At 41.2% G+C, this 22,555-nt stretch overlaps 1 protein-coding gene across 2 annotated transcripts in view; it reads right to left on the bottom strand.

The window, feature by feature from the left end:
• Positions 1–20,537, bottom strand: part of net1 (neuroepithelial cell transforming 1) — a 30,542-nt gene extending 10,005 nt beyond the window's left edge. Inside the window, exons 1-3 of one of the 2 annotated variants that reach the window (XM_051392558.1) lie at positions 20,324–20,537; positions 11,105–11,168; positions 3,491–3,553 (exon numbers count right to left, since the gene is read on the bottom strand). In XM_051392558.1, the coding sequence (XP_051248518.1) occupies positions 3,491–3,553; positions 11,105–11,168; positions 20,324–20,466 (270 nt within the window). In that variant the 5' untranslated portion in view covers positions 20,467–20,537. Of the gene's footprint in view, positions 1–3,490; positions 3,554–11,104; positions 11,169–11,537; positions 11,567–20,323 lie in introns of those variants that run through there. The other variant, XM_051392559.1, reaches the window with a different exon arrangement.
• Between the last annotated feature and the right edge of the window lie 2,018 nt (positions 20,538–22,555).

Raw genomic sequence — 22,555 nt, 5'->3', positions numbered from 1 at the left:
GCCACAGACGGGCCGAGCCTCAAGGCCTGAGTGGCTGAGCTCAACTTAACCTCCACATCAGCAGCAGTGAGTACAGGACGCTCGCAGACTAATTACAGCTCTGGGGACGGCATTAAGCAGGCAGCTCCGGGCAAACAAACACTGCTGAGAGCTGCTGACTGACTTAAAACAACAGGAGGGCGGTGCTGCTGCCCTCTGCTGATGGAGGTCAGCAGCAGCAGAAAACAGATGGAGGGGAGGTGTTGGACTGAACAGTTCATCTTTCTGTGTAGCAACAACTGAGCTCTCAGATCTGTAAAAAGAAAAAAAAGAAACACCCATAATTTAACTTTCCTTTTATTTTTGAGTGAAAATAAATGTGGTATTCAGTAAGAAATTCAAAGAAAAATGGAACATGTACCACTCCTGGCACCAACCATCTAAAGAAAATGTAAAAATAAAGCTTTGCCAATCACATAAATGTTATATCTTTATTGGGGCATGACAGGACTGTTACAGAAAGAGCCTCAAACCTTGCACAATATTTTGCAAGGCATTTTTGAATGTCTTGGTATTTCTGAAGGAAGAAGAGTGTGTACTATTCTAACACAGGTTGCATCAGCGGTAGATTCTAAACCTTATTTTTCCACTGAGGCTTTAATTAAGCGTGTGGGATGACACAGTCAGCTCCCCAATAGATTTTCTAGCCAGTGTCAGGGTCTAAAGGTGTTTTCTTAATAAAATAATATTTTTAGAGCCTGATCTGACATGACAAGAATCTCAACATCTTAAAATTGCCTCTGTCACAGTGATTTGTGGTTTATTAAACTGATTTTATTATTTCTGATGCCCAAGCGATGATGGCTGAGTGATACAGTGCTGTTAATGAAACAAGGCATGCATTTAATCTATTTTTGTGCATGTTTTACTTTGTGCTGTTTCTGCTTTTATGCTAGTTCAACTATAACTAGAGCTGTGTTGTTAGTAAAGTAATCCAGGAGCTTATTTAGATGTGAAACCAACATGTTAAACTGCCATTGCATTTATATAAAGAGACGTACGTCTAAACGAAGCTCCTGTTACTTTGGGTTAAGATCTGATGACTGTGAAGGCTGTAACACATGGCATCAAAGCACTCAGTGAGCCTCTGTGCCCTGTATGGAAGCATCTGCATTTGTTATGTTTCTCCAACTGGAATATTAAAAGAATGGGTTTTGATACTAGGGTTATGAAAAGGGAATCAAGACATTTTATTAGTCCGTAAAGTTTAAACGCACGGTCCCCAGAAGGTTTAGGAGTGTTTCTAAATCAACCCCCAGTTCAGGGTGTGACTGAGAGATCCTAACTCCTATTAATCTCAGAAGTTTCTGCTTTGAGGACAAGGAACTATAAATACTTCCACTCCTCTGTTGCTACAATCAAATAAAGATGAAGAGGCAGAACATGTAGACAGTGATCTAATCATACAACAGCCTGTAAAAACAAGCAATAGTACGGTTCTCAAACCAGACTAACATCTTCCAGTTTTGTTTTTTAAGTGCTCACACACCCAGAGCAGCCCTGGTTGCTACAAAACACAGGGAGGTAACTAAGACTCACAGTGAAACTGCCAACGCTTAGTAGACAGAACTGATATACTGATAGAGCTTCCTTGAGCTGAGACACAAAGATGAAAAATTTGCCATAGTGGCACTAGCACAGACAAACAGTTGGTTCTGTAGTTAGTGCGAAGGGAGGCCTTGGAGCACAGTTGCCAGCAGATGATACAGCTAGCCTTATTAACAGTACAATCTATCTGTGTATCAGTGTTTCCAGTGAAGTGATAAAAGCTTTCATTTTCAGGCTCTGAGATTTTCAGGGAATTCAGGGTAGAGTTACAGCTCAGGTGATGAGACTTAAAACAATACGTGCGTCATTTACACTGAAGTTCTTATTATGACAACATTCTTTTTCACAGTAAAAAGTCAAACTACCATGATCTGGAGGCAGGACGGGGGGCAGGACGGAGCCTCACTATATCTACCAACTCTAGCAAAACCACACAGTGAGCTGGATAGCCATCTATGGCAGTTCCACAGTACAGTGTGAAATTAACATATATTCCATGAGGTGTCTACCGTCAGATATTGTAGTAGCCATTATTCCATGGTAGTTATTGCTTCACTGTTGATCATTACATTGTGTAAGACCACTGTGGGCAACAATGTGACAAAGTAGTCTAAAGACTATAAAACCTAAATTTAAATCAGCATCTTCTACAGTGATCAATAATTGTTCCAGGCATAGTTCAAGCAAGACCATTCTTTGCAACGTTTTACTTAACAACTCCATTTGGAGTGAGGGCCAAAGGGCAGCAGTATGCCAGCAGCCACAGGGTTAACAAGGGATTTCTGCCCTAACTGCCTCTGTTTGTGAACAGAGTGTGTAGGGATTAGACTGCGCTGGAAGCAGCTCAATTAGAAAAGAAAATAAAGTCAGTGCACTGAGTGCTGCTCTGATTTGAATCAGGGAGTGGCCCCGGGGCTCTCCACAACACTGTTTGAGTTTTGTTTAGCTAAATCAGAGCAACTGATCCAACTGGTTACAGTCCAGTCTATATACATTTCCACTAATCCCTCTCATGTGGGTGCAGGACAAAAACAGCCTGCATGGAGACAGAATAGATTGAGAGGGGCCACAGGTTGATTATAAACTGTTTGGTCAATTGGTGCTACCCTAGCACGAGAGCAGTTTTACGCCCCAAAGATTTTATAGAAAAGAGAGAACATCTAAATTAAATCTAGTAGACACTTTCATTTTAGGTAAGCGGATCAAGTCAAGTGAAGACTATAGTGAAATGCCAGAAGCTAAAGGGGTTTAGTTATGACAAGATCATTCTGCACTCTAAACGTGCATGTGTATTTAACGCCCACACACACCAAATTAGGTATATTTTCCAGCCCGGCCAGTCCTGCCACTCAGATCTCAATTGAAGAAGCTGGCGTAACTAACAGCAGAGCTCAACAGGATCCTCAAAAACAAACACAAGCTTTATCTAAATGTCTTCTGCTGATAGGCTTAGTCATTTTCATGATACGCTCTGAATAAACAGAAGAAACACAGACTTCAGATCCTGCAATACATCAGATATGGCCTACAGTTTCTGTCACTGTTGCTATCTGATCCTAACAAGCCCATAAACAAACGTAACATGAGACGAATCTACAAAGGCTTGAATTAGCTCTAATTTATGTTATAATGCCTTTATTGCTTTGAGTTTTAGCCCCATTTCATTTTGTTAATTTTTGTGGAATAAAACGAATATTAAAATAAATGACGAAGGAAAAATGTAGGCCCCATTCACTCCTCCTCATAGTGGGTCTTTAAAGCAGTACCAGGGGCTTCCAACGAAACAAGAAAATGTTTACTTCTTAAAGTAGTACATAGGTTTCAGTTTCCACAGATTTTTACCAGTGTGGAAAGCTGTGGTGTTTATATGAGTCAGCGCTGAATGTCTGACGATATGTTTTACCTTAAAGTCGAAGCTGCACAGGCTGACCGCGTCACTCTCATCCTTCTCTCTGCGTTTCCGTTTCTGTGGAAAAATGAAAAGGGACGTTATTAGTAGCAATACAACACGCACCACTGGAATCATTAACCATTCTTATGATGCAGACTGTGACTGGGAGTCCGGTCAACCACGGGCGCCTACACAAGTAGCATGAATCTGGAATACACACTCACTCAAATTCTTTGAGTTTGGTGCATTTCTTTTGAGAAGCCTGAATTAGAAAGACTAAAAAGGCCTTGCATATGTAAACAACTAACATGTTGAATATATTTTCTTAGCTTTGTGCTGTAGTACACATCCTTGTCTGGGGGCCAACATGAGACTAACATGAAGAGCGATTTACGACCCCTCCATTCCCGGCTTGTACTTCAGACCAATTATGCTCATTGCCCCCGTAGCTCTATTGTAAAAGCTACAATAGGCACTGCTGGAGGTCTTTCTGGGGACAGGAAAGGGTTAATTGGGCAGCGGGACACTTTAACACCTGCATGTGGACTTTCAGTCAGTCAGCAGGTGAGAAGAGCGGTCTGGCCTGTTGGGGCTGAGGGTTGTTAAAGTCCAGAAGAGCACTGGTGGCCTCTGGTACCCCTGGGGCTCCGTTACTGCGGTCCATTAACCATGGAGGCCAGACTGCCTCTGGCGAGACACACAGGACGTTAGACCTGATTGACCAGCGAGGTGAGGAGCGCCAAAATGGACACATAATGGTCAGGGGTGGTTGACGATGAATGACTGAGCTGTGCGTTTGTTTGTGTTGAAGCGGAGCGATGGGGTGGGGCTTTCCTCTCTGGCGGGCTAACCTGTTTGTTTTTCCACGTTCGTAAAAAACGTAGGAGCTATCAGCTCAACAACTTGAAATATTTCCCCCTGCATGCATTTCAGCTGGTGTTGTGACTGATTGTTCACCCAGCATATGAATAGCATGGTTTGTTCAAAGCTGGTTGCATCTTAATAGGAGGCTGTGAATGGAGCAGTTAATAACAAAAGATTGTGTAATTCACTTCTGCTCAGCAAACTTCCATTCAGTGCCACAGCTGAGCACAGCAGAGAAGTGTCACTGTTGGTTTTAAAGCTAGCTCAGGAACGAACTGACAAGGTAACAGCCAGATATTAAATGGCAGAGACTAATCAATTATTGCCACTGTTTAGTGTTCTCAAACTGAAGTGATAACAATGTGATAACAACTTTACACCTTTTCAGTCACCTAATAATAGGTCATAATAACGATAATAGTTTTATTCTATAGATAAAATACATTAATATACTCCTCAAAAGAAGCCAAAACTTTTAAATGCTCTTTTTTCGAGTATAGAGTATGGGAAGCCAAGCCTTCAGTCATGATGACAGCCTTAGGATTTTTGGATTGAGTGGGAAAATGGGGGCTCTACCTTGTCCCCTTGTTCAAAATAAATCAGGAAATCAATATAGGACTGTATGCTGGAGAGAGACAGCTTTTTCAAGTCAAGCCAAGTCAGTGAGAGGATATTCACAATTATCATAAAGTGTTCTATATCATGAGATATGATAATATCGTATATCATCCCATCCCTAATATTATAATTTTAAAAAGTCATTAATTCCCCCAACAAAATAAACATTTCAAATTTATTCGGGTTTCATGTAGTGCTGGAATCAATGCTGACCGCCTGTTGACTTTCCGTAGGGTTTTGTTGTCAATATGATCATTTTCTTATAGAATATTCTGTTGCTTAAATTACTGATTCATAGTTCATTATAAATAAACACTAACAAAATTAGCTGCTTTTGTTTGATACATAAACAAAAACATTAACCTGATAACTTTATGTGCCTACACAAGCCAATAACGGCGGGCAACGTGGGTACAATGCAGAAGCTTTCAGCATTCACTACCAATAATCTATCATGAGAGATGACAGACAGATGATAAATATATATGTGATTTTTATATCAGCAGCGATTGTGTAAACAAAAAAAATCGGTTGTGACGTGCTGCTCTGATTGACTGCAAAATGAAAGTACAATGTAACAACTCATGTGACTCATGTTATATTTTCTAAAAATATAATTAGTTTAATTAGAAGACCAAGCAAGCAGTGCCATGGTTTGGTACCTTTTTTCTGCTACACTCCAGACACTATCCAGTTGGGTCAGTCAGTGAAGTTTATTACCCAGGCCTGCTCTAGGTAAGCTTTATGTTTTGTACCAGCTCTTGGCAGAACATCAACTTTTCATACACTGCTTATTGGACAGTATTTGTGTGTTTGTAGAGGAGTTACACATATGAGAAGAATAACTTTCAGACTAGGTTATACAAACATCAGCTTAATAGGGAGACTAAGAAAAGCCTGAATAGTGGTGGTGGGTATAGTTCAGAAGGTCAGCTGAAGTCTGCAGCTCATTGTCCGTGAAGCGTGCGTGCTAAGTGTGAATGCCCCCTCCAAGTTAAATATTGCTATAAGCTCGGGTCTTACACACAAGATAAAAACGACACTGGACTAATCTCTGTGCAAAAACAGACACAGCGGGGAAAGGGAGAAGAAAATTGGGCTCGCCTGTTCCTGCCACCTTTGGAAATCCCTACGTCAGCAGCTTGCAGATAAATAACACCCTCCAAGCAGCGACTTGTTCGAATGGTGGGCTGGGTTCAATGTAAATACTCTGACTCAACAAACACACCCCCACTGTCTACTCATCACACACACACACACACACACACACACACACACACACACACACACACACACACACACACACACACACACACACACACACACACACACACACACACACACACACACACACACACACACAAAACTGTTGTGACCTGGTCTGGTTACGTTGTTACTCATCTGCGGAGACAGGTTTGTATGTTACATAAAAGCACGATCATGTACACAGACAACAGAAACACAAAGACACAGCCATAATGAACACTACACACGAGTTTCAACAATTTCAGACAGACAATGAGGGGTTTTGCATTTCTGTCTTTAGATACCAGCCTGATGATAGAGGCTTGATCTGCTGCCTGGAGGATTCAAACAATATCACAGTTTCATATTACCATGAAACCATGGGTTGGATGTTCAAAGGAAAAATCCATCCTTTGACCTGACAAGCTGCTCATTCTGACCCAGGCCTGGATTCCATAGAAGCTAAACTTGCCAAGAAATACTCACACAGTTCAGTGAAAAGGAAGATAAATATTTACTGTACGGACAGAGGAGGTAGAAAGAGAGAGAAAAATTTGTGTCTGCAATTTAAATTTGAACATTCAAAGGCTTAAGCAGTGTTGCTTGTGTAACATTTGAGAAAAAGTGTATTAAGTTAGGTGGAGCAGCCCCCCCCCCTTCCTTCATTGTTCTGCTCCATCTCAGTCTCATGTAAATGACAATAAAGCCATGAGTCGGTCTGCTGACAGAGTACACATGCACCCAGGCCTAGAGCAGAGTTCACACTGACAGCACTGCGTGATAAAATATGCAACCACTTCATCCATTTTAAGAGACTACTGTGTTAAAGCTCCCTGCAAAGTAACATATGGCTGTCCGTAAAAAACAACTGAACAAGGCTTAGTCTGATCAAATACCTACTAGCACACAATCCAAGTCTAAAATGATTCCTAGTGACACCTTTGCAGAGTTGCAAAATCATTCATAAGCTTTAAAACAAGTATCTCTATTTCTCAAAAGGTGAACATTTTCTGGCTTCTTAGTCTTCTATGATATTTAACTGAATATATTTGGGTTTTGGACTGTTGTTAAGATAATTTAAGCCATTTTATATTCAATTGTTCAATATTTGTTTTTGTGTGTACGTATGTACAAACCAAATAGCCCGTCACCTTCCAAAAAAAAGGACCCTCTTACCCTCTGCATTTCCTGTTGCCCTTTCTGTAAACTAAGGCTAGGCTAACGCAGTGCTTTGTCAGATGACATCATGTTGCGTGAGGCAAAAGTTGAGCCAGGTTCAACTCTTTTACAGTAAAAGCACCCATTTTTGTGCCAGAGCCCTCTGCACTGAGCCATCATCATATCAAGTCATTCTGAGCACAGGTTTACAGTAACGTTGGCTTGTCATTCAAGTAGGGCAGCAGAATATACCAAATGCTGTCAGTTCCAGAGTATTTTAGGATTGAGCTTCATGGGTTTCATTCAAATGAATTCTAACTAAATTACTTGATTTTTTTTTTAAACAGCTCACTTGGTGGAGCACCTGGTAGAGCTGGAGCTCCATGTAGCAAGGCTGAGGCTACTCTGAGGCCAGAGTCCTTGCTGCAGCGGCCGTGGGTTCAAATCTGACCTGTAGCCCTTTGCTGCGTGTCATCCCCTTTTTTTTCTCTATCTTGAGCTGTCCTGTCTAATAAAAAGGGAAAAGCCCCATTTATATATATATATAAATAAAAGAAATAAATGTTTAAATGAGCTAAAACTGATCAGATATGGTCACTGACTGCAGCAGTTCAACGTACCCTTATGCTCCCCTGTCAAAAGCCTGTAAAACATCACAGAGAGCTAGTAAAAACAGGCAGAAATTGCATTTTACTCAGACATGTGTTATCAACTATTAAAAGGCATGAATCCAAGATTCTGAACAGCTGCAATGCAACATCAAAGTGCGACGTATCTGCAGAGGGATGATACAGCTGTACACGGTTCTCTTATTGAAATGGATGAATGTCCACCGGGGAGCAGCACCTCGGATGAATAATCAAGGCTTCAGTGATATAAATCCTGCTCCCTGTGGAATGCTGAGGAATCTCCAGACAGTCAGCGGTTAAAGAAGTCAGTCTTAGTTTGAATATAAATTGCTGTTGATATGGGCAAGACCTTCCCACAATAATTACCAATGTTTGCGTGAAAAGCCTGACGCGGCTCAGCAGCAGACAGCCATATTAAATCATGTCGCCTGATTAAAGCTGGAATGCTGCTTTATCAGACGGGACACTCTTGAGGCTGACATCTCTGGCTGCCTGAACTTGTTGCTTGAAGACACAGAATACCCAGAATCTGACTCTCGCTGTTGTTAATTACCTTCGCATTCCACCAAAAGGCAGTCTGGTTTGATCTGCTCCACCTTGGCATTGGGCTGGAAACCTGACTCACATTCTCGCCATGACAGAAAGCCCCCTTGAGGCCTCGTACCTGATGTAGTCTGAGAGAATGCACCAAGCGCCCGGGGAATGCTCACCTCTCCTGCTTCCAAGGTTTGCCTGCGGGCCAATGCACCCCCACCCTATACCTAGTACTACCCAGCCAGGGGTATAAAAAAAAATCCCCCTCTAACCACTTCAAAGCCCAAAGACCTGGCAAAACTTTATTCAAAGCCTTGGCAAAACCTACGAGTTTAAAGTGGCAGGGTTGAGATAAGAGGGCCAATGAGACAAAGGCACATCCAGGATTCTTTTATCGCTCGCTGTTTATATGTGATTTATAAATGACAGATAGAATTGGGGAGAGGGGGGAGTAAATTGAAAGAATGAGCTAATGAGGTCCACATGGTTTTGGTGGATGAGCTAAGCGTGCCATTTTTGCGAATCAAAGGCAGCAGGCTGGCACAAGATAAAGAGCCGTTGGCCCTCTCTCTCTCCGACCCCGCTTTTATTTCTCCTCCTCTGCCTTCACATGAGCGATGGATTGTGTTTCGGGCAGCTGTAAAGCCTGGAATTGCTCCACGCTCGTCATTCTGCTCGCCGTCTAATCTGCTCTCTCTTTTCTGTTTCTAATCAGCTCGTCTCATTTAAGGCTGACTGTAAACCACAAGCAGGCCAGTCTATTACAGACGGCAGCGGTTTGTAGGCCATTATGTTCCTCTGGTAGGGGGGATAAGAAATCGGAGCAGGCTGGATTTCCTTTATCCAGCATTTGGTCTCTGGCTACATGAACAGGCCTTGTTCAGCCATGAGGGAGCCACATAACAGTCATCACGGTCCTTCAGTGAGGTATTAGATGAAGATACACGCTCAGTGCTGGGAGCTGCCAAGGGGAAAGCTGGCCTGGAATGTAGCGTTTATAGATTTCCCTCCACTGATAGCACTGTAAAACCAAGGTACGGGGATCAAGGCTGGTGATTGCTGTGAAGGATAGAGGCCAGGTCCAGATCTTAAGCAGGCCTAATTGAAACAAGGCCAGTATTTTGGATGGGTTGTACTCTGGGACAGGACAATAACTTTAACTAGCGACAGCATTTGCAACAGTACAGTCATACATCACAATAAGCTGAAATGTCACAGACAGTCAGACCTTGTGTCGAGAAGTCTGTAAATCTTAAGTAGTGCTACAGGCGCTCCTTGGTGCCAGCACTGTTAAATGCAACTGTTCTGTCTTCTGACACATGTAGACTATTACATATCAGACTGGGTAAAGTGCCTGTAGAATGTCAGAGCTGTCGTTTTTCATTTTTCTTTAATATTTCTTTTGTTGTATCATTTGTTTCCCTTTTTCTGTACCCTTGATACACTCATACACACTCGAACAAATCCGTGCATATGCACAAAGTCACACAAAGCCACAAACTGAATACTTATCCTTACCCTGTAATTATCAGATAACATGTCAGCCACACTGTTACATAAACTAATTCTCCTGTAAACATATGCATACTTGAACCACTGTAATTGTCTTGTGTTCCTTGTTTTGTGTAGCCCCCAACAAATGTATGTTTGCATTGAAGAGCCTGAAATCTTAAGTATTTCTTTTTAACTAGAGAAGTCTCAACTGTAACTGGCGGCGGTAGGTCACATCAGCCATTATTGTTAATTCTTTGAGTAACTTGATAACAGGCACAAAAGAAATTGGCTGATGTGGTCTCTGTAGGCAGTTTCTGTAGTAGTGTTTGTGAGGTTAATAATTAAGTATCATTTGTATAATAGATGGAAACTCAGTTAATCTGCTTCATCAGGACTGTGTGGATGTGGTTTGATCAGATTTTACTGACAGCACTGAAACACGCAGAAACAATCCCACAACTGCGATCCTATTTGGACTCAACTGCTGCTAACAGCAATGTTCCGATACCATTTGTTCCTTCCTATCCTGGAGAAAGGGTTAATGGGACACTGCTGGGAAGGCAGGGTTTCCCGTTTCGGGGCTAATAAGTTATGTAGAACTGGATCGTACGCAAACTCGTGGTAAAAAAAAAAAATGGTAAATGAGTAAATAAAGACATTTGTCCTCTAGTCTGGATGGTTTATCTGAGTTATGGTGGCTCTGGGCCAGCAAGGAGCTGCTTTTCATTGCTGTGACAATGAACAGTGCTACCGTTTCCGAGACTTTGTTGACAACTCCGAGATGAGATTTAAAGCCAGAACACATCGTGATGATGGGAAGCGGTGCTCAAGTGTACACCCAGTTTGCACGGCAAGAGAGAAGTCAGCCAAAAGCCAGCTTTGGAGAAATGTGCAGATGGTAAATGCATACATCATGTACTGTATATTGTATGTCATGTTCTTGCTGCTGGGCACTTTGCATCTTGGCTGTGGACCACCTTGCTCCTCCCTGCTGTAGGTTTTCATTAGATATAAACTCGCCAAAGAGTCTTCTAGGTGGGCCTAATGTGATCTGCAAACTTGAAAACATGAGGCCTGTACTCACCAGACTGAAGTCCCATTGTGGTCCTGGGGGGAGGAAGGCGAAGGAGCTTCCTCTTCGCAGTGACCTGAACAATAACGACAGCAGAAGGGAGGGTCACAATTACAACAGAACTACAATGTGTCAGCTACAAAGACCAACATCTACCAGGCCTGTTCACCCTGCAGTACCAATGTGTCACTTTGCCCTTTACAAAAGGTAATCCCTCAAACTCCACCGCTGTGAACAAACATGAGTCAGAACTGACCATGAGAATATTTAAAGGAGCACCAGATCAATTTACACCACCAGGTGAGACCATTCTGACCCCAAGTCCCAGCCAAAGAGTGAGTAAAGCTGTTGACTTCACTTCAAAGCATTCATATGGTGATAAGAAGGGAACTGTGATTCAGGGCTCAGTGGTGTCCTGAGAAAACAGTCACCTCCCATTACCTACCACAGCCTCAGCATGGTGTAGTCACAGCGATGTCCTCCAACTCAAACCAGGACTGACAGATAAGGATCCTCCCAGTCAGAGAGAGAAGGGGAACATGACCCCGGTCCACTTCCTCAAAGAAGCCTCATCAACCACTGAGCTGTCCTTAGACCTACGACCCCTGTGAGATTTGAAGGAGGAGTCCTTTATCCCACACCTTCCTCCCTGCCAAAGATTTTGGAAATGTCCCAGATGTCTCTTTTTGCTGGGAATTTCTGGCAGGGGACAGCTTTCGCCTTTTTTGGGACTCCACAGTGGGATTGTCCGGACTGAACACTCCCCCCGAAAATCGACCATACTGTAAATCCTTCTCATGTCAAACAACATCTTCAACCTGTGTGATTATTAAAGTATTACAACAATGTTAGGCCAGACAAGGCCACCTTGAGGATAATTACACAACACATCCTGCTCAGTGAATGGATGGCTACACAGCAAGAAGAAAAACATCAAAGCAGCTTAAGATCTGTCTTGTACCAACAATAAACTGGATTTTTATTGAAGCCCTGTTTCACACTGGTGAAATACTTTCAATGAGAAGTGTGTCTCATGACTGCCGTACATGGCTAAGTAACTGTGCAACTTATGAAACCAAGTAAACGGACAGCTATGTGCTGACTTGCCACAGACTGGATCCTGTTATGTAGCATTTATCGGTATGGTTTTTGTTTAAAATAAACAACAACCCCCCCCGGATAGTACTTATTCACAAACAGCCATATAATTTACCTATTGTCTCATTTAACGCCAGTTTTTTTGATGCAGGGGTTATGAGACGCTCTGTGTTATGAGACTGCTCAATTAATCGAAATTTGATCATGATTACGATTTTGGGGCCAAACGATCTCAAAACTAATAAAATCTGTGGGAAACTATTTTTTTTTTTCATTTTCTGTTGTGCAACATTGTATAGAAAAAAGCTGTGTCCCAATTCAGGGATGCAGCCCCTGAATGGAAAAGCTGTGTTCAAGGTGGTATCCACGCCACTAATAATCGTTTGAATAATCGCGATTTCAATTTTGACCCAAATAATTGTGATTACGATTTTTTCCATAACCGAGCAGCCCTACTGCGTTAATTTGCAGATTTGAACCTTCCAGTGAACTGACATTTTACTACAATTTTTCTCTAACTGTAACATGATTTTGGATGACTTAAAAGAAGAAGTAGTCTTTGTTGCATGTACAATTACCACTGCTGTGCATGGGCCACTGGGCTTTCATGAGAATTCTGCTTACGGTTCTAGAAAAAATAGACTCAATGCTGAAAAGAAATCATTCCACGTCTGGTAAACCTGCTTTGAAGTGTCACACCACGCCGGTTATCCTACCAACAGTCAAGTTTCAAACAAAATATGCAAGCAATCTGAGGCGTCAATTATTTTCAGGATATTTGGTCATTTTAACAAAAAACCCAGGTGTTTCCATGACTGAAAAATGTGTGTCTAAATTTCTAGGTATAAAAATTTCTTAGGAACCTCAAGGTGGAAAAAATGGACACCACTGGTGGGCAGACTTTTTATGGCACTAGTTTGAAAGAGCATGATGAAAAAGTACATTTCTAATAAGCGCAGATATCAAAATTGAACTGAATGAAAATGCAAACAAGAGGTGAAATGTTAAGACACTGTGGAGTATGTTTAAAGGAACTATCACGCAACAGTAGTGTATCACACTCAGCAGATGTGACAGCACGATGAATCAAAACCTCCTCCATTGCTCAGCTTTCACAATGCAATGTGGGTCTCGCACACGATCATAAATGCTGTCAGAACAGTTAGTAATATTGAAGATGTATGTCTTGGGGGCTTAGATGGCGGGACCTAAAAAGGCATCAGCATCCGGAGAATGCTGAGCTGCCCAGAAACACTTGTTCTGTGCGTGTGTGTGTCCGGCAAGTGCTGCTCGTAAGGCTGAGTCATTCCAGTCATACTGCCGCTCTACTACTTGTTGCTACAGGTGGCATTTATCCAGTGACACAGGCTACTGTCCATCTACAGTCAACTGCAGCACTCTGCACGCTTTCTCTCTGCTCCGACACCTCGTCACAGTAGGTTGGGGCATGTATTATGGAAGCCCATTTCTGCCAATGTGACGAAAGAACAAAAAAGATTCTTTATGTAATTAAGTAATTATAATGAGAAACTTTTCCCAGAAATTGACGTAGAATCTCAAAATACTGAGAGAGTTTCTCAATATTTTAAGATACTAAGTCATTATTTTGAGATAGTAAGGCAAAATATTGATAAAGTTCCTCATTATTATGAGATACTAAGTCCAAATACATAGTCAAACAAACAAAAACACAAACAAGTAAAAACAGCTACAACAGGCCACCCTCAGTGACTAACAAGTGATCTCAGTGTAAAAACTGAGTAATAATGCTCGTATATGACCACAAACCACAAGTGATTAACAGTGCTGTAGCCTATTAACCGAAGCAATATCAGACACAATCAAATGAAAACCAACAAGTAGAGGGGAGAAAATGAGAGCAGACAGGTCCTGTGGAGCTCAGCGAATTGCACCGAGCACCAACACAGACTAATTAACTAAGTTTAAGGTTTAGAGTTCCTCTTGGGACCACCCATGTTGGAGATGTATGCACTAATGCTACTGTTAATGTGTTTTGGATAAACAGCATGTGTTGTGGAATAACAACAATAGCTAGAGAAAGAAAATGAGAAGCTCCCTGGGTGTTCTGGAGGCAAGTCAGGGGGTCAGAGGTCACTGCAGGTGTTGCTCGGACTTAACTGTCAAATTGCTGAATTAAGTTGACACTGCTGTACGGGGCAGTTTGTCCCATTTGGCCACTCCAAATATCAATCTTTAGACTTCTAGAGGAGGCGCCGTACTGCTTGATGGTCGAGGATTACAAATCTACCCAGCACAATCCAATTCCAGTGGTGATCAGCTGTGCCAACTGCAGTTTGAATGAACAGAGACATCAAATGATCTCTTTCTGTAACACACAATTCATTCATTTCTGTTACTACATCAGGAGGTATCCACTGATTTACATCAACATTTTAAGGAGTTTCAACCCAGGTCACTTTTCCATCTGGGGTGACGTCCGCCTAATGACCTAACTTTGGTAATGAACACAGTCACATCCTGTGGGTTTGATGCTCCATAATGTTGGTGATTTGCAGTTTTGATGACCTAGGATCGGACGTTCACTCTGCACTTCCACACCCCTGCTCTCCCTGGATACAAGCCTCAAATGACTAATTAAAATATCCCTGTTTCCCTGTGGTTTGGTTTCTAAGGTTATGACAAATATTTATGATGCAAAGAATTGCATCAGGGTGAGCCTGTACTTCCAAAATTCACTGTGAACTTACAGTAAAGACTACTGATATGCTTGTGTGAGTCAGTAATAAACAATAAAAAGCAAGCTGTTTTTACATTAACGTAACATTGATCAATGGGTGGTGCATGAGAAAACAACGGTTTTACAGGCAACGCGTTATTAGTGATTAGTGTCTGTGTGATCAGCCCCTTACAGTCAGCTCATTTGAAGGACTAGTGTGTAAGAGTCAGTGGCATATAGTGATGAAGTTGCAGATTGTAACCAACTAAATATGGCACACCTTTCCAACCCTATAGCAGAATCTATGGTGGCCACGAAACAAAACAAAAAAAGAATAGAAAAGAAAAACAGCCCCTTCTAGAGCTAGTGTTTAGTTTGTCCGTTCTGGGCTACTGTAGAAATATGGGGTTTCATCAATGTGCACTGTGTCATTGCTTTTGACATATTACTGGATATAATAGACTCGCATCAATTCCTGTACCCTGTACTATTTCAGAAGGAAACCGAATCAAGGGTAAGGGTTAGAAGTTTAGTATATTAAATAAAACACCAATCACAGATGAGTCACCCTGTGTAAAAGGTATTGCAAAGACCGGATGGTGATTATTTAGTTGCAGAGAAGCAGGGCTGGATTAGGATGCTGGCTGGGTTCTGGCTTACAGTAAGGCAGAGGCATCTGTGGAATGAGCAGAGCTTCCAGAGAAGCAGACAGATAGTTTGTCGCTGAAAAATGGCATGCATTGGCTGGGCCACACACAGTTTCAGTGATGCATCATCAGGCAAGGTGTAGCAATACATGCTGGGAAACTCACAGGAATTGAGAGCCAGCAGCGATCAAAGATGACCGCTCTTGCACTCATTGACTTCAAACTAAGACTTCAGGCTACAAATCACTCTGCTCACACTGCTTATAAAGATGAAACCTCTTTAGGTTCATCCATTGACAATTTCTAAAAAGCTTCATTCAAACAATATGGCTGTAACTTTGTGATATTCTCCTTCAAGTGGAAAGCAAAGAAACAAAGCCAAAAAAGGTAGAAAGCAACAGGTCTGTCTGTATTTATTTGTATCAGAGCACAGTCTCAATCAAGTGAATTACAGGTAGGCACAACATGTAAAATACTACTCCAACACAAGGCACTACGGTTTGTAACAGATTGATTCCCTGCAGCCATGTGGGAAATTGGACTGCAGAACTGTTCAAACTTCCATTCAGCTGACCAAAATGACAAGCCAGGAATCCATCTGATCAGGGTTCCCTGGTTGTCTATGGTCTGAGTCTGCACTCATTTCCATCTCTCTGCTATCATCTATCTGATAACAAAAAGGTATAAACTGGCAACAAGATCTCTGAACAAGATCATTGATTGTCTGAGCAATTAATGAGACACCATGGCTGCCCTTAAACTTAAAAACATCAGACAACATCAGACAACATTGACCAATCTGCCAGACTGTAAACAGTTCATGGCTTTTGGGCTCATTTTGAATGATGGCCCTAGGGATGCACAATATGGTAAAAACAACATATTGCTATTATTTTGACAGGTTTTACAATTGTTAAATGGTTGAAGATTAGTGTGGGGATGATCATTTTTGCAACACAAATTTAATTTTTACTCAAACAAATATTAAAATCACAATGTGACAGTTTTGGGGGTCTGTACCAAAAAAAACAAGTTTTCTTACATGTGAAAAGATTTGTAGGCCAGAGCATTTGTGCAGCACTACAGTACTTCATTACAATGCTGTTTGTCACACATTTTACTTTTATCAAAACATTACAGCTTCTGTGATTTGCATATTGCACTGGGCCATATTGTGATTTTGATTAACTGTGCAGTCTAGATGGCACACGAGTTTGTGTTACAGTTTGTTCGGTGCACTCTGACCACAAATTCCTATGAAACACTTTTCACATATAATGTGACTCTCGCACCTACTTTAACTATTTCACTTGTGAGTAAGGTTTAAACATTGGCCTAGTTGTTGGTGAGATCATCCCACGAGCCTGCAGGTTCAATCCTTTAAACCAGCCAAAGTGTGTACGTCGACAGCTTGTACCCTCCCTGCTTAATCTTTATAAGTTGGACGGATGAGCAACAACTAACAAGAGCTCCTAATCAAAGCCAAGAATATGATTCAACACCTATTTTTTACAGAGCGGGAACTACAAAAGAAGAAATCTTAGCAAATGATCAGGTTAAAAAGAGCTAGAGAAATTTGATGTTTACTTATATCGTATTTCCCACACGATGAGCTGTTTTGAAAACTAATAGCGCCCATTGGTTTATCTTTTTCAAGAATACCTGATTGATATCACTACACATTCATCACTGCCTACAGCCAGGGGACAAAGGTCCTTTCTACTCCTGTACCTGCTCGTATGTGTGTATGTCATGAGTCAGTGGATTAGCATCCCAGCTAGCCCTGCCCTTGTTTGCTGAAGCTGGCTCACTCGGAAACCAAACTATCTCCGCGCTGACCCGACCTGTGCTCCACACGTCCCTCTGTATGTTCTCTGCTGATACTGAACACTCACACACAGCATTGTCAGGACGGCGGCAGGAAAAGCAGCAGCTGATAACAACATCTCCCAGGGTGCATGTGCATACTACTGTTATATGAAGTGTTATATGAAGCAAAGTTTATTGAAAAACATTCACATTTTTATGAGCCATAAACCCCAACCTTGAACATTTTGTCATCTCAGTCTCCGCCCACTCAACGTGATGTTTTAACCTCGATGCTTTACATGGACAATGAACTTACAATGCTGAGTTCACAAGCTTTGAACCAGCCTTGTTTATTTGTGCTGGTCGGATTCTGCACATGCTTGGCAACAAGACCCCTCAAATGTAAAAATTCCACTGCCAGTCTAATATTTAATGCCAGTCTCACTTGGGAAATCAAGCCTCATTTTCTCTCGCTCCACGCTTATGTGTTTTTTTCCATAAACCTTGTTATGGAGGTCAAATATTTTTCCATGTTTGTCTGCAGAGCCAGTTGGGCACTGGGCAGGGCTGTGGCACTTTGGCACACAATATGGAAAGCCTTTCAAAAAAGTTCAACATAAACAGTCGCAGGAGTTTATTGACCCAAAACATACAGATTACTTTTATTGTATGTTAGCTGCCAGTCTGATACCTTACCACATACATCTCACTGCATTGACATAAATGACCTATGGGACTCTGTCTGAGTACTGGTCACATTTATGGCCAATAAAAACATAGCATTACCTTACAGAGTAAGTGTTTGTGTTGCCTGGATCCAATAACAATGTATGTAAAGCATTCCATTTTCTGCTCATCTCTAAAGGTTGGGAAAAAACTGCTTAGACATAGTTCACTGTTATGAGTGCTGCCTTGGGGATTTCAAAGTTCACCCCAGGAATAGATCAGTTATTAATAGATAAATACACTGGCTTATTGGCTGATTTCTGATTGAATTTTGAGTTGTTGCTGGAGATAACGGGGCTTTTCTCACTATTCTGCTTGACAGATAGATGAGAATGCACTTATTGTTTACAACTAAAATTACATTTGTTATTACAGAGAAAGCATAAAGTACTGAAAAAAGGCACTGTTGGGTACATGTGTGGACAGTACCCAACCCTTCTCAATACTGGCTGTGAAATGATCCTTCATAGCACAACTCCAATGTAAGATGGGGGACAGAAATAAACAGTTCTTTGCAAAAATGTAACATAAAGTTGAGCAAAAGCTCCGTCCGTACATCCTCCAGGATCCACATTCTTCACATAGACTTTAAAATCTCCATATTAGGCATGGGAAAATAGGAAAATTTCACGACACAATGATCTTTGCCAAAATAATTGTGATACACAATATTATCACAAAAATAAAAATATTCTCAATACATTAAAATAGCACTAAAACATACTGGAATCACTTTACCTTTTGTTAAGATTCATTGCATCATAGATAGGCACCTACACTCCCTTTTTCAAAATAAATCACATCCTCAATATAAGACTGTATGCTGGCTTTTAAAAGTCAAGCCATGTGAGGATGTTTACAATTATTTAGATTCACAATTATCATAAATACAAATCTTTATTGCGATGTGCGATACTATTGTACATTGTCCCATCCCTACTCCACATATCATACATTCTCATCAAATGTATATATCATGTAATTTTGTGGGTTTGTTCTGTACGCTCAACCTCTATTCCACGTCTGTCCGTGCGAGAACACAGTCTAAAGGCAGTGGCTGTTGAATGTGTAGGTAAATTGTGTGAAATTTGTGCTACATAAATACAATTTTGTTTTGATTTAATATGAAACTGGAGTTACACCAAGTGTATATCTTCCAAAGTTAAAACATGTGACAGTAACCTATAATAACTATCTTTATACAGCTTAGGGATGCATGATATGGATTCTTTTTCAACCAATGCAATAATCAATAATCACCTGCTTTTTATGCCCCATAGCGATAAGATAACAGACAATTTAGCAATTTAAAGTTCATAACCTGGAGTTTTTACACACAACAGTAGTAGTGAAACACAAAACAAGTTAATCATAAAACTTCACAAACATAATTTCACTTGTCGTTTTGCAATTCCAAATAAATGATTATTAATATCAACTGATCTTTATTGGCTGTAATTTCATTCTCCTGATAATTTATTTTATATTATATTATACATTTCCCATTATCAGACAATTATTATCAGATTGTGCATCTCTGATGCATGTGAGACTGAAAATGTGATCCTATCATTTTTTAACAAAATAAACAATTCTCTAATATGCGGTTTGTGTATCTCAACCTCATTATATTCAGATTTAAAACCCACATGGTAATCAGCTGAAGTACATGATATTGAAAGCAATATGGATATTAATGCAGAGTAAAAGAACACCCTCAAAACTGGAACAAAGACTAATGTAAAAACAAAATAACTTAGTATTTATGTGTACTATTTACTAGAAATACAAATAAAAAGCAGATAAAAGCAACAAACAGGGTATACGACCAGTGGCAGGCCACACTGTCCTCTACCTGAGGAGACCCACTGTGGCGCTTGGCCGACATCTTGTGGCGTTTTGACGCAACCGAAAGTACCTGCACAGTTTAAAAGGATGTAAAACGCAGTGTATATGCGGTATTCGGACACTTTAGCTTGTTCTAAACTACTGCTCAATACACACTTTGCTATCCCCCAAGTTACAAACCCTTCTTTTAATGAAAATACATCGCGAAGTAATATAATGTTAATGCTTATAGCAGCAATGAAGCCAGGCCAAAGCATGCTAGTCACCGTTAGCTCAACTACAAACGTTGTCCGGGAGTAATAGCACGGACCGGCTTAGCACTGATGCTTTTACTGGGGGTTTTAGTGTTGCTGCTGCAGGTTGACTGAGTGTCGGTCAGTATGTGGACAGAAAACATGGACTCACCGCCTCAGACTGCTGCTGTTGTTTTCGAGGGGAGACTCTTCTTCATCAGCAGACAACTTCCTCTTCAGGTTCCTGGAGCTCGGTTGTCTTTTCGGTTTCACTGAGGTCGAAACGGGAGCTTCAACCGGACTGGTGTCACCCATTTGAAATGTCTCAGACGGGTTGTATTTTAACTACGTGATACTGAAAGGGTTAAAAAGAACAATAACATGAAATCTTACTACAATAGCCAGGGGCTCGTGACTGTTTTTGAATATGGCGGAAATCCGAAAATCGACCAATGAGAGGAGAGCAGAAGAACTTGTTGCTAGGATAATACGCTAAGTGGGCGGGGCCAGAGTAGTTAAACGTCAGGGGCCGGTGGTGCCTGATAACAACAGTGTGGAGGGATTCTAATTCAGTTTCTTTAAAGATTTACAGTATTATTAAAAATATCTGTAATCTGTGAGGCTGTACACAACCTCACTGCCTTAATGAACTCATTTCTATTCCTGTTTATATTCACAGAAAAGCAAAGAAAAAAACATTGCTAATCAAACCACGAGCCAACATAGCACAGTGTATAAAAAAAACATAAGTACAGGAATTACATTTTCAGAATTTGTATTAAATCCTTGTTTGCAGTTTGTAGATATGAAAACAAAGAAAACCAAAAAATAGACCAAAATGTGAAGACACAGACATTCGTAGATAAGTGTGTGTATGCCTTAAAACCCCTTTTAAATTCACAGTGTGTACAAGACAAATAGATGCTATACATACAGGGATACTCCCGGTGGATGTGCAAAGAGGAGATTAACTTTATTAATCCCCAATGGAGAAATTCCTTTTTCACTTTATTTAATTTTTTATTTTTTTTACACACATAGGCCCCAAATACAATCACACACACACACACACACACACACACACACACACACACACACACACACACACACACAGGGCTTATAGACATGCAAATGTGGAGAGAAGGTGGAGTCATGGGCTGCACAGCAGTGCCCAGGAGATGAGCTGGCACATCTCCAACTACCAGTCCAATCTCCATACTGTCTTCTATGCTGGGCTTAAACTGGCGACCCTCCGGTTCCCAAGACAAATCCTAATGGACTGAAACACACTTGTGCCATATGTGCTGCTTGAAATTCTCTCAAGAAGAAAGGAAAATGTTCCCATGCATATGTGAGCATGCATGTGTATCGTTCATTGAATTGATTCTGTAAATACTGCATGGATCCAACAGAAGAAAACATGCATGCAGAAATAGTCCCATGTATGAACTGAGCTGGTGTTGTTTGTTAACATCACCCAGCCAGTCCCCAAAAAGAAAAGAAAAAAGAAGCATGCATGCAGAAAGATTAGGATTAGCACCCTGGAGGGCACTTCATCACATTTTATCTACCATAGGGGCATCCAACAGGGCAGTTTTGCCGCTCTGCCCACCTCCTGAGTACACCAAGAGTTTTATGTTATGTTAGAATGACTGCAGAATAAAGGATTTGCCTGCACATGGTGGAAAGGAGATACCATGTTTACTTAAAGGGGAACTTGGCAACTATTTCAACTTAATAAACCCGTTTAGAAATCATTTGGATGGTTAAATGGCCTGTTCCGGTGTTAATGGTGACTTTCCCCGCTCTCCCTAGCGTCCCCAGGCGGAAAACCAACCTTGCAACTTTGGGACTACCGTCCCGTTAATTTGGGAATAGGAAGTATCGTGAGAAGCGGGAACGAGCGAGAAACACAAACTGCTTTATGGCAAATCACATAAACGCAACACCCCCCCTCAATACTGGTTAGCCACCCCGGCTATAAGAACAAGCGACGATGAATGTATTACCCACCTCGATAGACATTGCTCCACATGAAAAAGTTGCCCAGCAACAAATGCACATCAGCAGCGGTAGAAAGGGGGAGGAGGGTGCCGAAAGTGAGTTTTTTTACGACAGTGTTTTGAAATATACGTCCCAGAGCTGGAGGGGGAGCTCGTTGAGAAAACATGCGACGACAAAAGTGAAAACCAGCGAAGAAATGGCTAGAGTTGCCAAGTTCCCCTTTAAGTACTGTACTTAAGCGCAATTTAGCTGTGGCTTACTTGAGTATTTCATAATAATATAATAATGTGTCACTGAAAGGAGACATTCTGCATCATGTGTTCTTTTACTTACTACGTGGATTAATGGAGTATTTATTTTTTCTCCTTACTGCTGATATTAGTATTTATGTTGCATAATT

Source organism: Dicentrarchus labrax, unplaced genomic scaffold (genome assembly GCF_905237075.1).
Source record: "Dicentrarchus labrax unplaced genomic scaffold, dlabrax2021, whole genome shotgun sequence".
Lineage (NCBI taxonomy): Eukaryota > Metazoa > Chordata > Actinopteri > Moronidae > Dicentrarchus > Dicentrarchus labrax.
Note: the sequence above shows the minus strand (reverse complement) of the source record. Positions and strands in the feature narration are given on the sequence as shown.